This window comes from Chelon labrosus (genome assembly GCF_963514085.1).
Source record: "Chelon labrosus genome assembly, chromosome: 15".
Lineage (NCBI taxonomy): Eukaryota > Metazoa > Chordata > Actinopteri > Mugiliformes > Mugilidae > Chelon > Chelon labrosus.
In genome coordinates this window covers 17264682-17280020 of record NC_140348.1, presented here as the reverse complement: position 1 = coordinate 17280020, position 15339 = coordinate 17264682, and the positions used below count along the sequence as shown (strand labels likewise).

The 15339-nt window shown below is 41.2% G+C and overlaps 1 protein-coding gene across 1 annotated transcript in view; it reads left to right on the top strand.

Annotated features, from left to right (window-relative positions):
- The window catches only part of eys (eyes shut homolog), a 160438-nt gene that overhangs the window by 19730 nt on the left and 125369 nt on the right, over nt 1–15339 (top strand). Inside the window, exons 8-13 of the mRNA XM_084562427.1 lie at nt 2770–2909; nt 4525–4688; nt 4851–5104; nt 6694–6798; nt 10309–10431; nt 13074–13187. Coding sequence (XP_084418553.1) covers nt 2770–2909; nt 4525–4688; nt 4851–5104; nt 6694–6798; nt 10309–10431; nt 13074–13187 — 900 coding nt within the window. The remainder of the gene's footprint in view (nt 1–2769; nt 2910–4524; nt 4689–4850; nt 5105–6693; nt 6799–10308; nt 10432–13073; nt 13188–15339) is intronic.

Below are 15339 nucleotides of genomic sequence, written 5' to 3'. Positions count from 1 at the left end.
TATGTGAGTGTTTGTGTAGAGGAAGAGACTGACATCCAATAAAATGCAAACGGTAAATGGCTTACAGACTTATTCAGTTGATTTGATCATGTGACTCATCAGAGAATGGACATGGGCCTTCTGAGGGTGTCCTGTGGTGTCTGGCAACATGATGATGTTAGTGGGGGGCCTTTAGGTCCCATGGGTTGAGGGGAAGTTGCCTCTGTGGATCATTCCACAGATACTTGGATCAGTTTTGGATCTAGTGAATTTGGAGAACAGGTCAACACCTTGTACTGGTTTTCATGTGTTTTTTTGGGGGGGGGGTTGTTCCTAAACCGTTATTGTGTGCGTGCCTGTCAGGTCTGTTCTAAGGTGGGTGGTGCATGTCTTAGTAACATCCACATGAATGCCAAGTCCAAATGTTTCCCAGCAGAATTGTCACAGGATGGCCAATGTCATTCACTTCACCTGTCTAGTGGTCATAATGTTATGCTTGATCAGTGTATATTGTCAATCGTAGCCAATTTTATGGATCAAATTCAGGCGGGCTTTCAGGCTACCATAAAACACAAAAACCTCAAAACAATGAATTATGTTAAGAACTAGGCTAAACTGCCTCTGATCATTTACTATTATGCAAAAATATCTTTTTTTTTAAAGCCATTTTCTTCATTTACTCCCTGCCGTCCTCTTCCACACTGTTTCACACCTTCCACAAAAGGCTAAAATTAAATTTAGACCATTTTCTAGGAAGGGAAGTCAGTTTTGCTCAGCTGTAATTAAACTCTACATGGGTCATCCATACTCTTTCCAGTCTAACATCTATAATGCGTGGCTCCTTTTTTAAACATGGGAACGTGAGTAGATCTGGCACCAGAACAGTCTATAGCAGCACAGTTACATCATAAAAACAACTGCATACCTGATACCATACAGAACACACACGTTACAAGAGTTGAATATAGTTAGTTACATACAGGCGCGCTTACATCAGCCTGTGTTGGGCGAGTGGGGCACACACTCTGGACAGCTTGCCAGTCGATGTCAGAGCGAACGCGCACAGACATAAAAACAAAGTCGTACCTCCAGGGAGTTTAGAGTTTCCAGTTCACTTATCTGGCATGTCTTTTTTTGTCATTTTTACTCAGGGTAGTGGAAGCTGACATAAATAGAGCAATTTTAAAGGCCAACAGGATCAAGACCTTTTCGAAGACAAATGACGGCGCAATACATACGCGCATAGAAACCTTACCTCAAATAATGTACAATAAGCTTGAAAAACATCACAGCATCTGTAAGTTTAATCCTACTTCACAAACAAACAAACAAACAAAAAATGTATTAACAACATTTGAGAAAGAGGATCTTCTATGAGAGTGGGCTTATTGATTATCCTTATGTTCAGTCTGTGCTCAGCTTGTCAAAAAAATCTATGGCTTTATGTCAGAGTTCAGCCAGTGCATATGTTTTTAATGCACCCTTGTACATTTTTTGAGCGAGTAGTATCTCTGTGGCAATTTGGCTGAGATGTTTGAGTGGTGACGGGGGCAGGCTCACGATAACGTCACTGACTGGGAACCTCCCATCGCAGATGTCAAGTTGAATTAGACCCACGGCACCCCAGAGGGCTCAACAGTTAGCGTGTCCCACCCCCGTTACACCTGCTCAGGACACCGATCAGGACTGTGCCCGTCCACACCAGCCTCTCAGTGCATTTGGGACACATTTCACTGACTCACCTACGGTATAAAGACCATATTCTCCACTCTGACTGTTAATATCAACAGTAATTCAAAGCAGCACATTGCGGGCTTAAGCTAAAAATCTCTTAAGATGATTATACAGAGTGTTGTTTGACCGCTGACTTAACACTGATGTTTGCCGTCTCTCCTATTTTAAACCTGGGATAGATATCCATACTTTGCACGCAAGCTGTTGCCTTTTTTCTTTTCAGCCAGAGCCATCAGTTGCTCTTTTCAGCTGCCTCTGAAGCTGCCTCTGCAGCCTGCTGTAATCCCCGATCATGAATCCCTAACTCCCTAAGTAAACTGGTACTAGATGTGGCCACAGATCCATGGTAACAAAATTCCACCGGGCAGACCCCGGCTTTCCAACGTTGCTGCTAAATCTCATCTGTTATCTCGGTAAACTTAAGCCTCTTCCGCCTCATCTGCTCTGTGTCCTTATGCTGAAGTGAGTTCTGCCATATAGGAAAAACAGTCCACCGAGTGCTGGACCACAGGACTAAGCAAAGTTTTAAGGCATGGCTGGAATTATAATGCGCTATGACAGTTTTCTTTTCCCAAGCTGTGCCTACCACTGAATACATTATATTGTACCACCTCAATAATACATTTAATATTTTCCCAATAAAATATGAAATATCAAACTGCCTGAAACCACTGAAAACAACAAGACAAAGTTTTTGCTGTGATACCCCTCAACTCTTTTGTATGATTATGGTTATGGACGAGTATCACGGGAAGGAGACAGAAGAAAGCAGAGCCCTGTCTCCCGTTTGCCTCTTCAAGCTCAAATTAAAAGTTAAATCGAGGCTCAAGATGAATAAAAAATCAGAGGCTCATCGGCTGGGCTTCAAAATTGGGCCAATCCTCCAGTCGACCCACAATTGGCCCAGATCTGGCCTTGTTTATTAAATATAAAGAGGAGCAGGCCTGGTGCAGTCGCATAAATTAGACATGGGTTGGCGACGCTGAATTCAGATCTTCTCGCTGCCGGTCAAGTTTTCCATCAGTCAGGTTACATGTAACAAATCTTTTCTTGTAGGTTTTCGGGGAAGGAACTGTGAAGTCGACATAGATGCCTGCGCCCTCCCCGGCAACACGTGTCCACCCAAGACGCAGTGTTTGGATCTCCCCGATGGCCTCGAATACACCTGCCGTTTGCCCTGTCCTCAAAACCTTCAAGTGGGTAAAAACAGCTTAAAGGGCTCGCCCCCTGCTCCGTATCCACACGCGCCGTGTCGGCGTGAATCTAAAGAGCAATACTCGAAGCATAAATTAAGCTCGTTTCGCTTAAAGAAGTTTCAATTTATTCTCAGTTCAACAGTGCAGCTGCATTATCACAACAGCGGGGAAGTATAATGACACTAATGAGAATCTATTTATGTAATTAGAGAGGTTTCCACACTCAGTTTGAAAATTTTTTTGTGTTTAAAAAAAAAAAACAGAACTCATGTAGATCTCACCAGAACAATCACAGAGATTAGATGGTTGCATTTCTAAATGAACAGTGTGACACTTGAGCGTGAGAATCAAAAAAAAAAATTTAAAAACACAATTAAATATAACTACAGAAAGCACTTGGTTAAAACATGTCCAACTTCCCGATGCATTGCAAGAAAGTTCCAGCAAGAAATGTCAATACAAACTGCTTCATATTGATTTGAAGGTATCAAATTTTAATTCACTGTCTTATTTATAAAATGTAGGATAATCCATTGTTGTATGTGGGGGATAAAAATAAGCCCCGCAGGAAGATTGACAGCAAATACGATAATCCATAAACACAGCAATCAGCTGGTGGTGAAGCTGTACAGTATGCCGGTCCACCACGGCGAGGAAAGTTTTGTTCAAGGCTAATGAAGGAACACAGCTGAATTTTTTTTGCTGTGTGATATGTAAAAGGGCAAAGCACGTAAACACGGTTGACAGATTCTGACCAACGACCTGACTCTAGATGCATTACAAAAGCTGGTTAGTGACCGTACCGTGCAGAGTGTCCTACATGTGGCTGTATGTCTTCCATGGTAGAAGGAGACAAAGCTTGAATTTATTTATTTATTTTTTTTTGCATTTGGCATGCACAATGGAAACACATTTACACAACTGAAAAGACCTCTGCCACCTGACGTGGATGAGTGCCACTGAAGATTTGCAATGTCTGTATTTTTGAACGTGCATTCCTTACGTATGGTTGAATCGCCCCGCTCTGCATTTTTTTTTTTAAAAAAGGCAACCAAACCTGAGCAGAGGAGCTACTACAGATGACAGATGGAGATGATCACTCACTGTGGAGCAAGGCTTGTGTTGGCCCCCGTACAGAAATGCCATGATGTCTGCATTATAAACCTTCCCACAAGCCAAGCGCTTCCTCTGCCCCTTTGTTTCCCCTCTACTATATATATATATATACACACACACATGCACCAGATAGCAGGCGTATTCTTTTTTTTTCTGCAACAAAGAGCTCCTGGGAGGTTCATCCCTCAATGACCATTGATCGTGCCTTGTAAGACATGATGTAGATGCTACATAGGAACACTGAGTGAACTCTGTATAAATCATGAATCAGTATTCATGAGTGTGTCATGTGGCTGTAATGAAGCTCATTTTCTGGCAGCCAGGAGCAAGACGTGATAAGGGGTTTCATTGTAAACTAATTGGTATGTTTTTGACCAGAATTAGCTGAGTCCAATCTAAGCTTTCACCGTGTAAAATTGGAGCAGTTTCATCTTTACACGAGAAGCAGAATCTCTGATTTCTCGACATGCGGCTAACAAATTTATCGTCTTATCGACAGCCGTGCGCAAACGGAGGACGCTGCGTGTTGAACGACGCCAGTAGCTACGCCTGCATCTGTGCACCCGGTTGGTCCGGTCAGAACTGCCGTGTAAATGTCAATGAATGTATTCGACATTGGTGTCAAAATGGAGCCACTTGTGTGGATGAGATTGATGGTTACAGGTGAGTGTTCAAATCTTGACTGTCTCTGGGCCATTCTGGCATCAGAATGTCAGTGATTGTAAAAGCCTTGACATTTACTGTTCCTTTCCTCCAGGGCGAAAAAAGAAAAAAATTCTTCTTACTCTATACAGTGTTAAGAAATTCTCTGTAATCTGTTTCCAGCTGCCTTTGTCCCAGAGGATACACAGGCGTCTACTGTGAAGATGACATTGATTACTGTGTTGGCCATAGCTGCTCAGAACATGGTGTTTGCCTGGACCAGCGGCATAACTTCACCTGCCGCTGCACGCTTGGATTTGAAGGGCCGCTCTGTGAAGTGGAAACAAATGAGTGCAACAGCTTCCCCTGCTCAAGTGGTGCCACCTGTGTGGACCTAATCAGTGATTATCGGTGCCACTGTCCCCCAGGATTTGAGGGTATGAGACCATCTGATGGGAACGCGAGCTTAATCACAGACATTAGTCCGGACTGCCGCAGCGGTATCCGGATTTAGAGCTGGTTTTAGTGTGAAAATGTTGGAAAATTGAAAACACAAAGGAGGGGACACATTTTTTTGGTGATGTGCATGTGTTATAGACTAAATCCAGGAGTCCAATTACATTTAAAAATAGGGGGCTGTCAATAACAACATTGCCTCTCCTAAATGTTTCATACGATTTGTTTTAGTTCAACCCCTCATACACTGATCAGGCATAACATTATGGCCACTGACAGGAGAAGTGAATAACATTGACCATCTTGTGACAATTCAATGTGCTGCTGGGAAACTTTTGGACCTGGCATTGGTGTGGATGTTACTTAGACATGTACCACCCACCTAGACCCGAAGAGGCACCCGCACGCCATAGCAATGACACTCCTTGATGGTAGCAGCCATCCCCAGCAGGATACAGCCTGACACAGGCACACACACAAAAACGGTTTAGGAACAACTAAAAAAAAAACGTGAAAAACGGCACAAGGTGTTGACCTGGCCTCCAAATTCCCTAGATCCCAAACTGATCAACTGGAACAAGCCTGATTTACAGAGGCCCCTCCCCTCAACCCACAGGACCCAAAGGCCCCCACTAACAACATTCTGTTGCCAGACACCACAGGACACCCTCAGAAGGCTGTTTTGGAGACCTACACAATATCAGTAAGGTGGTCATAATGTTATGCCTGATCGGTGAATTCATTTGCACCATACCCAAGCTCAAGCTCAATATGTTTTGGTAAACAGCTCTGGTGACAAAAACAGTTTCGTGTCCAGAGATATGTGGACCTAACTACAGAAAAATCACAGCCACAAGTCGTTTGACTGCCTAAACTAGGCAGCGGTGAAGTAATATGAAAATGTATCGGGGTCTGGCTCCGTATTGTACCAGTCATAGAGTATGAAGCTCAGAATGCGACTGTACATGTAGGCAGAAGGTAGCAGCTGCCTTAATTATGCGCCTGCCTTACAATACTTGATTAGCAGAGTGCTTGACGGCGTGTGGGGTCGTGAAGGTGAGAGTACCTCTTTATGCCGATGGTCGTGCAGATAGCAGAGGCCTGCCTTAGGTTGTGAGCCTGTTAGGTCTCTATGAGCTCTCTGGCTCATGGAGAAATAAGAGGTCTAATATATTGCCGGAGGCCAGAGCTAGTAGAGCTTTAAATTTGCCAGTAAAATCTTCAATCAAGTCAATATCTGACTCTTGCCCCGGGGATACTAAAAGTGAGGTTACCTCATTTGTGCGTGCGTACATGCCGCTGAAACATGCTGAACGTTTAATTATATTTTGAGGCAGTACAATCGAAAGTAATCAGATACCTAGTTAAAAAAAAATAAAAAATACACCTTTTTATTAACACAGTAAACAGAAATGTGCACCCAGTCTCGTTCTAGTAAACATATTAGTCACATATTGCAGCTTCAGGACAGTAATTAATGCTTTCCGAGTGAGTTGTAAGGAACATATTTTAAATTGTATTCCCTGTAACATTAAATAGAGTTTATTTGTTCTATCCTTTCATCCTGCAGGAAGGACCTGCTCTGAGAATGTAAATGATTGTTGGTCGCAGCCTTGTCTGAATGGAGGCTCGTGTATGGATCTGATAAATGACTACATTTGTCACTGTCCTCTTGGTAAGTACCATCTATTTGTGTATTATTGAGCATGTTTACAAAAATATCATGCCATTAATTTTCTGTATACTGTACCTTGGGAATACATGAAAAGTTTATTTCTACTCCACTTTTCATACAACTTGTTTGTTCGTGTGCTTTGATGGTTTTTCGCTTAAAATGGACTTCCAAAGATAGCAGAGGAGGGAATTATCATTTACAAGAGCGCTTTGAGTGTTCTGAATGCAGGCTTTTGAAAAGCCTCTACATGAAGCAAATAGGAACATTAGACCTGGAAAAAATGCTGTTGTTTTTCATATTTATTTTTTGTTTTAATCAAGATTAAAATCAAAGAAAAGCTGCGTTCTATCTTGTTACACACTAATCATGCAAACATGACATCCCTCCTGTAACTCAGCTTGTCCGATAATCGAGTCGCTGCCTGTTTTACAAACGTATACATATTTGACATTTCCTTACAACACATGTTTCAGGAGGGATCCATAATCAGCCCATAACCGAGGGAGGTGTTGCATTCCTTTGTGTGCGGCTGATTTTACGATGCCCTCTGGTATTAAAATACTTAATCACCACTTGATTGCACAAGTCAGAACGCCGCAGCCAGGCCACTTGGCATTACAAGTCCAATGTCACATTCAGTTGTAAACAGACACAATCCACAGAACAGGATTTACAGACAAATATTTGAAAAATAAAATCCACAAAACACAGGTGGTGACAGGACATGAAAATAAACTCTGGCACTGGGCAATTCATCAGTTTTGGTAAATTATTTTCTTAATATATTCCACAAAGACAGAAGGTTATTTTTTTTTCCCTTGCCATTGTGCATCACTCCAATGTCCCTTTCCCTTTGCCAAATATGCCTCTTATTTATTGAGCAACAAATCAAGACAAATGGGGCAGAGGGCGTTAAAGCATTTACTAACTTGAAACATGTACGGCGCCTGTTACATGGTGTTTTTATGGCATTACGGACACAGCGAATATATCACTGTAAATAATCTGCTCTTACTATTTTCTGCCTTTTACTCAAATAAGATTTGGGCAAAAACAGAACACCTTTTGTGTGTGTAAACCTTCCATTACTGGTTTCATTTCTCTGACGGATTTATAGACAGGTGTTTTTGATCACTTTATCCTTTCAGAAATTCAATTAGATAAATGGTCTGTCAAGTTTATGTGCTTCTCCCTGCAAAAACACACACCGAGAAGAAATCACTATTCTCCAATCCTGCATTGAGAGACGTTCCTGCCACCGTGTTCTGTTTGCAGCAGAACACGGTGTATTGTTATATCATCTGTTTTCGAAATCAAATTTGATGCTTTAGTGTATGACTTGCTCTGTACATTACCTATACACCAGTATCTGTCCCAACAATGGCAAGCTATTATCGTAAATGGTATTTTAGAGGTTGCCATTTCCTGGAAAACCACTTTAAAGACTTCACGAGTCATCCTGCACTCAGGTGCGTATACTAATTTGGTGTCCAATTATTAATTAATTTTGTGTTGCACTGTAATTCACTTATACAACAGTATCTGGCCCAGCAATAGCAGTGTAGTATTGTAAATGGTATTTTAGAGGTTGTCATTTCCTGGAAAACCATTTTAAAGACTTCACGAGTCATCCTGCACTCAGGGGCGTATACTAATTTTGTGTCCAATTAAATGCTTTCTTGCTTTCTACATCTCACTATGGACAATGTCTGCTCAGGCCAATGTAGTTGATGAGTCAGAGCAAAATAGGCTTTTTGAAATGAGGAGCGGCCTCCCTAACACTTATCAGAGGATACTGGTAAATATGTAGAAACAAATAGTAGTCTGCTGGCCTTTTCATGTGGACTTTAAACTCGTATGTATAAAATAATGCCACACATTTATTAGAAAGCTCACAGTAATTATTCCCAGTTACTCGGTCCTCCACATTAGTTGTTTTAGTGATAGAAAAATCAAATGTTTAATTTGCATCTAGATCCACACATTGATTGTGGTAGTTGTTGATGGGTTTTTGAGGGCCTAAAAAACCTTGACCAAATTTTGCAACTTGTATGTTACCTAAATCCAAATTTAGATCATTGCAAATCAATGTTTTAACTGATATTTTGTTCAAGCCAAGGAGGTTTAAAGCAGTATCATAACATTTTCTCCTGGCTTTTTCACCATGTCATCTAGTTTAGGTTCCAGATTAATTAATAAAGATACAAATGTTAAGCTTTCCCTGAGAATGTTGCTCAGTCTGTTTAGGTGTAAATGTTCTCAAACTAAGTAATCTGTGGAAGAAATTTAATCTCAACCTAAATTAAGTACTTCTTCACTGCCCTGACGTCACCACATTTTCTTGAGTCACCTTGCATGCAGACCAACAATGAAGGCCAAAAGCTTGGTTTTAGAGACACATGTTGAATTCAATGCATGCATTCAACAAACCATCGTAGCATGTCTTCGTTTCTGGGAGTTGGGAGTTCCACTTTTTTTTGCCCTTCTCTCCCTGCACCAGAGTGGGACTGAGCCCCTTGTAAGCCGTCAGATAGAACAGGGAGTCCCATTTGGAGACGGTGACACTGTAAATGTGACATTCCTTCATGCAACATTAACCTCAGAGTGAATTGCATGCACAATTGGTTATTAAACACTTCCGAAACACTCTGTTGGAGGCAATAGCTGTCCATTAACTAGTCAAGGCAATACATAATATGATGGCAAAAGGGTAGTTGGAAGGTCATCAACCATCTAGATATATGTGTCGGTGCAATGTAAGCTGCTCCAGATACAGGTTACAATGTAAAGAGAAGTGAAGTCTGCAAAGAACTGAATGTATCACATAGTAAAACATAGCGGTTGTCCTATGTGTATATTTAAACCATTTTAAAAGGGATATTTACTCCTCTGCCAGCCACTGAAACCTACTTCAGGTACCTGTATTTTCTGCCAGTTTATACTGTGCATCCACTTTAAGGTTTGTAGAGTTCATGGGTTAATGTGGCAATTTAATGCTAAATGTAAAATATTGATATTTATGTTTTTCACCTACATCCCCACATGGTCACAGGTTAAACTCTGTGATATCAGTGGAAAAAAACAAAACACCCGACAATCTATTTTAGGATTATCCCTTTAAGTCTTCTTTATTTGTGCATACACATGTAATGAGTATCGGTCACACCATCTGTCTGGGCTTTATTTACAACAATGGATATTGACATGGGTATCTATCAGTGGCGTTCAGATGCGCATTTGGTGGGGCAGATAAATGTGATATAGATCAGTCTGCTATGGTAGGTCTCTGTCAATGATTCTCTCAATTAGCATACTGCATAGAAGGTAGATTGCGAGAGGAAGAATCGATACCCTCATAAATCTGCTGAAGAAAAGGTGTCTCTACCCAATAAAACATACAACCGTAAAGATGTGTTCCAACCCGTGTGTTACTGTTACCGTGATAGATTCAGTTGCGTCGTGGCCTGCTGCCCGAAGGTTTTGCTGAATGTTCTCAGTTTTGTTTTTCAGGATTCAAGGGGAAGGATTGCTCTGTGGACATTGACCTTTGCTCATTTGGAATGTGCAGTGAACATACATTAATATGCACAGAGACCAAGGGTGGACGGAACGTCTCCTGCATGTGTGTGAAAGGTGAGCAAGACCTTTTAACAGGTGGGCGACGAGCACACGACAAGAGTGGGGATGAGCTTATTGCTCGTGCTCACTGACTTACACAGAGTCAAGTTGTCGGATTTGAAGGGATATGGTGATGTATAGTAAATACAGGAGATATTAAGCTGTGTGTAAAACATAGACTGTATATAAATATGGACAGCGTGTCACCACTTCCTCTCATTGGCCAAAACAATGCTATTTTCCTGGGGATATGGACAGCGCCATCTTGCGAGTTTCGGGTCCAGAGTTTGTGCAGTACTCTCTGAGAGTCGCGATATCGGTGACCCGTCCACACTTCTGCCAGACTCACACGCGTCTTAGTTTAATTAATGCTATGCTCTGCTCTACCTCCACCAGTTACAAGGAAATATTGGATTATACACTGTACTTGTTTTTAATTTTTTTTTTGTACAACTCTCGCAGTCCTACGGGACAGCTTTACGGAGCGGTTGGCATGGCAACTGGTAGTCGCCATCATGTCACATCCTGTTTCTTTTACATCAAATAACTAACTAAAACGAAAGTTAAACAAAGAGTTGATACTTGAACATGCATCAACGTCATAATAACTACCTAAAATGACAGAAACCATCCTTGTGTTTGACGTGCATTTTAGTTTGGCCCAAGTCCCATCCACTAACATGATGGAGGTGGAGCTTATAACCTATACTGCAGCCAGCCACCAGGGGGAGCTCTACTTGCTTTGGCTTCACTTTTGAGGAGCTGCTCCGCCGTCCATCTTTATACAGTCTATGGTGTAAACTCACAAGACTCCACATGAGTCCTTCTCAAGTTCCATGTCCTGACAAGGCCTTCTTACAACACCGTGCATAAAAAATATCCCAAAAATGACGATTCATCTAACATTTAACATCTAGTAATGAAAGGCTATTAGATGAGTTAGATGCAGATATTTTGCACCATTTCCAAAAATGTAATTTATTTTGTGTGTCACTCCTCTACATTGATTTTTTGACAATAATAATGTTATCACACCATTTGCTCATGAGTGGGTGAAAGAGGCTTGACATGCTAGACTTACTCTGAGGCCTGCCAGGGGTATCAAGACTTGAAAGTCAGAGCTTTACGTTCTGTAAGTGACAAAATGTCATTACACTGCTGTGTGCATGCGCAGGAAGTCGTATAGCTTATTCCTGGACGCAGTTAGGCTCCTGGAAATAAACATTTCTCCCTCCACACCAGTCATAATTCAGTCGACACTCCTCCACTGCAGCTCCAGTATCTCTTTTCAAATGAAGAGCTATTACATAGGAGTTCATGTAACCCAATCAATAACCGTAACTTCATTACTCCTGTTGCATTTATGCTCGGCACATGTCAAAGTGAAGGATCGTGAGTGATTTCTTATGTAAATGAAAGCAACCTGCGGTGAGCTGCTCTCCTCCACTTCTCAAGGGCAAACCGTGAGATGCTCTCTCGTATGGATGTTTCAGGTCGCCAGCCTTGGCATCCTTATAATCTAATGCCTGCCAACCTTAGGTGCTGCAAAACATGTTCCCCGTACACTTGCTCGCTAAACTTTATATCCTACGCTGTCAGCTTTTTAACCTAGTATTCAGTGCATACACTGTATCACGTTCCTGAAGTGAGTGTGTTGGATGAACTCAAAATTGCAGATTTTGCATGCAGGATTTTTTCAGTTGGACACACGTTGCTGGCTTTTATGAAATTTTCCCTCAATCTTTTTGCGGCTCTCAAAGGACAGACTTTGCGAGACAATAAAAGTTTCTTTTGGACCCTGAAGCAAATGTTTTAGACGGCATTATTGTTTTGTTGCACATTTGCATTATTTGAAAGGAACAAATTTGCAGAGCTAGTCTTATTTTTGCCATAAAATTATTTGAGCTCCATTAAAGCTCTTCTTGGCATGAGATAGTGTGCGTATGCCATCCAGCAGTTTATTTTTTTGTTTGTTTGCTTGTTTTTCTCAATGCAACTGATTCTTTTTATTTGGCTTCTGTTTTTGTTTTTGTGAAGCGGCACGGTTTTATTTTGAAGGAAAACTGCTTATTCCGCAGCGACTTCTTTCTCTATTCATTTTATTGTGAAGAACGTCTCCAGACCCTCGTGCTTTCTTTAGTCCTTGGCTGACTGTGTGCAGCGTTGTGCACACATAACAAACGCTCTCTGGTAGATAAGTGTGAGGTTAACCCACATACAGCCTGTGTAGCACCAGCGATAATGCGCCTTAAACACTGGCATGTTTCTTCTTTTTAATGGCCCGCGAGAGTGCGCGAGTTCATGCGTGTGCAAGTGTGATTGCACGTGTGCGCCGATGCATGTTATTTGTTTCATGCGGTTCTCTTTGTCCGTAGATTGACTTTGATCTTAAAAATCACTAGATTTGGCTTGTTTAATGTAATAAATCAGAGGGGCAATGACTGGCTCTTATTAAACATGATTAAATGATCCAGTGAGCTGAGTCTGCATGTGCCCGGCGAGCGCTGTGAATCAATACGAGCTTTGAAAACCAGCTTTTGTTTGTGAAAACAAAGTCATGCTGATCCTAATTGTCTAAGGAATGAAACCGGGCGTAAAGGATTCCAATAACCCTGATCTTTTTTTCCCCCCCCTCTTCTTCTTTACATGTGCTGCAGGGTTCGGAGGGCCATTCTGTGAAGTGAATCTCGATGAGTGCGAGTCAAAGCCATGTCAGAACGGTGGCATTTGTGTGGACGGCATTGACCTGTATCAATGCTTGTGCTCAGAGGGTAAGTTATAATGTGATTGTATCCCCCAATAGTCAATGTGATAAGATTATGCAGCTGATTCAGTTGATTTTTAAGAGTGCGACTAACAAATGTCAGCCTGGCTTTGATGAGAAAGCCATTCAGAAACAGTTTAACAATCATTCTTATTTATTTTTTTTTCCTGTTCTTTGGAGGTCTTTTTTGTTACGGATAAATGGACGGATGAAAAAAACATGAAGTTATTTCCTCTGAAGCTTCGAGTCAAGTCAAGCACAACTTTATAATTGCGTCTCGTGTTCAAAAACCTTACACAAGTATCCAGAAAACATTTGAATGCGGACACAAATCTTAACTTTTCCCTGCCAGAAGAACCTCCGAATGTCAATACTGTCTCAAGTAACACGGTATACGGATCGTTCTTATAGTACCTAGGTGTGTAAATCCAAATGAGTCAATACAAACTGTTGAAGTGACGCACCAGATGGTTTGGTACACAGGACCATCTGAGGAGAGAAACACTTTGGGGAAAAAAGGAAAGCACTTTCAGGAAATGCTTGGCAGGTGATTGGACAAACCAACTGTCTGTGACTTGTCAATAGTCTCTGATAGTTTCCCGTAAGATGCTGAAGGGTCTGAACGACTGTTGACCCAAGCGCATAGCTCCATTGGATTGTCGTGTGATCTCGTGAGGATACAGCTGCCTTGCAACTTAGACATACTGTACACGCTCAGCGCGGAGTACTTAAACGGATCTCAGTAGATGACTTTGTCATATCAATCAGTATCAACAGAATGGTTTAAAGAATTGATGAAAACCTTAATTTAGGCCTGATTCTTAAAGGGGAATTACCGTTTTTTTACAACCTGGACCTTATTTCTGGTATAAAATACAATCGTTCACCCATATAACTTTGGTGTCATTTTTAGTCCTTCGGAAGATATTTAGCTCCAGCGGAGCGCCGCGTGTATCCATATAGTGGGAGTGACTGGGGCACCGAAACGCAGCCTTAGAGGTTAGTAGGTCAATCTACAGACCCCAGATGATAATAACAGGTACTCAACGGGGAACAGCACTAGCGTATCATAACAAAATATTGATGAAATGAACGCGTTTCACGGCAAATAATGCTTTATTTAGAGACTGCGTTTCGGTGCCCCAGTCACTCCCACTGTATGGATATATGCGGCGCTCCGCTGGAACTTTATATCTTCCAAAGTACTAAAAATGACACCAAAGTTATATGGGTGAGTAAACGATCGTATCATATGCCAGAAATAAGGTCCAGGTTGTAAAAAAAAAAAAACAGTAGTTCCCCTTTAACTGTGAGTTAATCTCCTATATCTACTCTCTCTACCCAACACTAAACGTATAGTCAGTTACATCACTTTTACTCTCTTTTTACTCTTTGCAGTCACAAGTATTTTGCGTCTAGGAGATTTATATTCATCGATTATGTTTTTAATCTGAAATTGCAACCAAAATTGTATCTACCTCAAACCAATTTCTTCCAGCATTCTCCACCGAACAACTCATTAATGCATAAAATGAATTGGAACATCCTCAAAAATCCCGTCTCTTTCTGAAAAAATAGTTTTTACAGAATCAGAAAGAAAAAAAAATAAATAAAAAAAAATACTGGCACAAATAAGGTTGTTTCTTCTAAATGAACAGGGCAGTTCCTGCACAATACAGTCAGACTACCTGATATGTAGACTCAGTTTGGTTGAGTCTGTCCAGATTGTGCACAGTCTTAATATTTCACACAACTGGAGATGATTATTGGTCGTCTCGTCTTCTATGACCTTAACGTCCGTGCATCATGTTTCATGCGATGTTGAGGGTTAACAGAATTCAGTCCTAATCAAACACAACAGGTGCTGATTAGCGCAACTCCAGCAGGAACCAATCAGTCTAACGTGCTTATTTGGAATTTTAAAAAAATATCTGTGTACTGTCAACAAAAGGTTATTTTTTTATATATATCAGATGACTTTGATTGCTAACTTGATGATTTTCAATTCCACATTTCCTCGTGTGTCCTGCCCTGTGGTTGAATACTGTCTGACAAACATTTGCAATTATTTTTCAGATCCCACAAAATCATTCCATCAAAAGTTGTCACCCGCGTCATTAGTATGAGATGGGGAAAGAGAAAAAAAAAAGAAAGAAAGA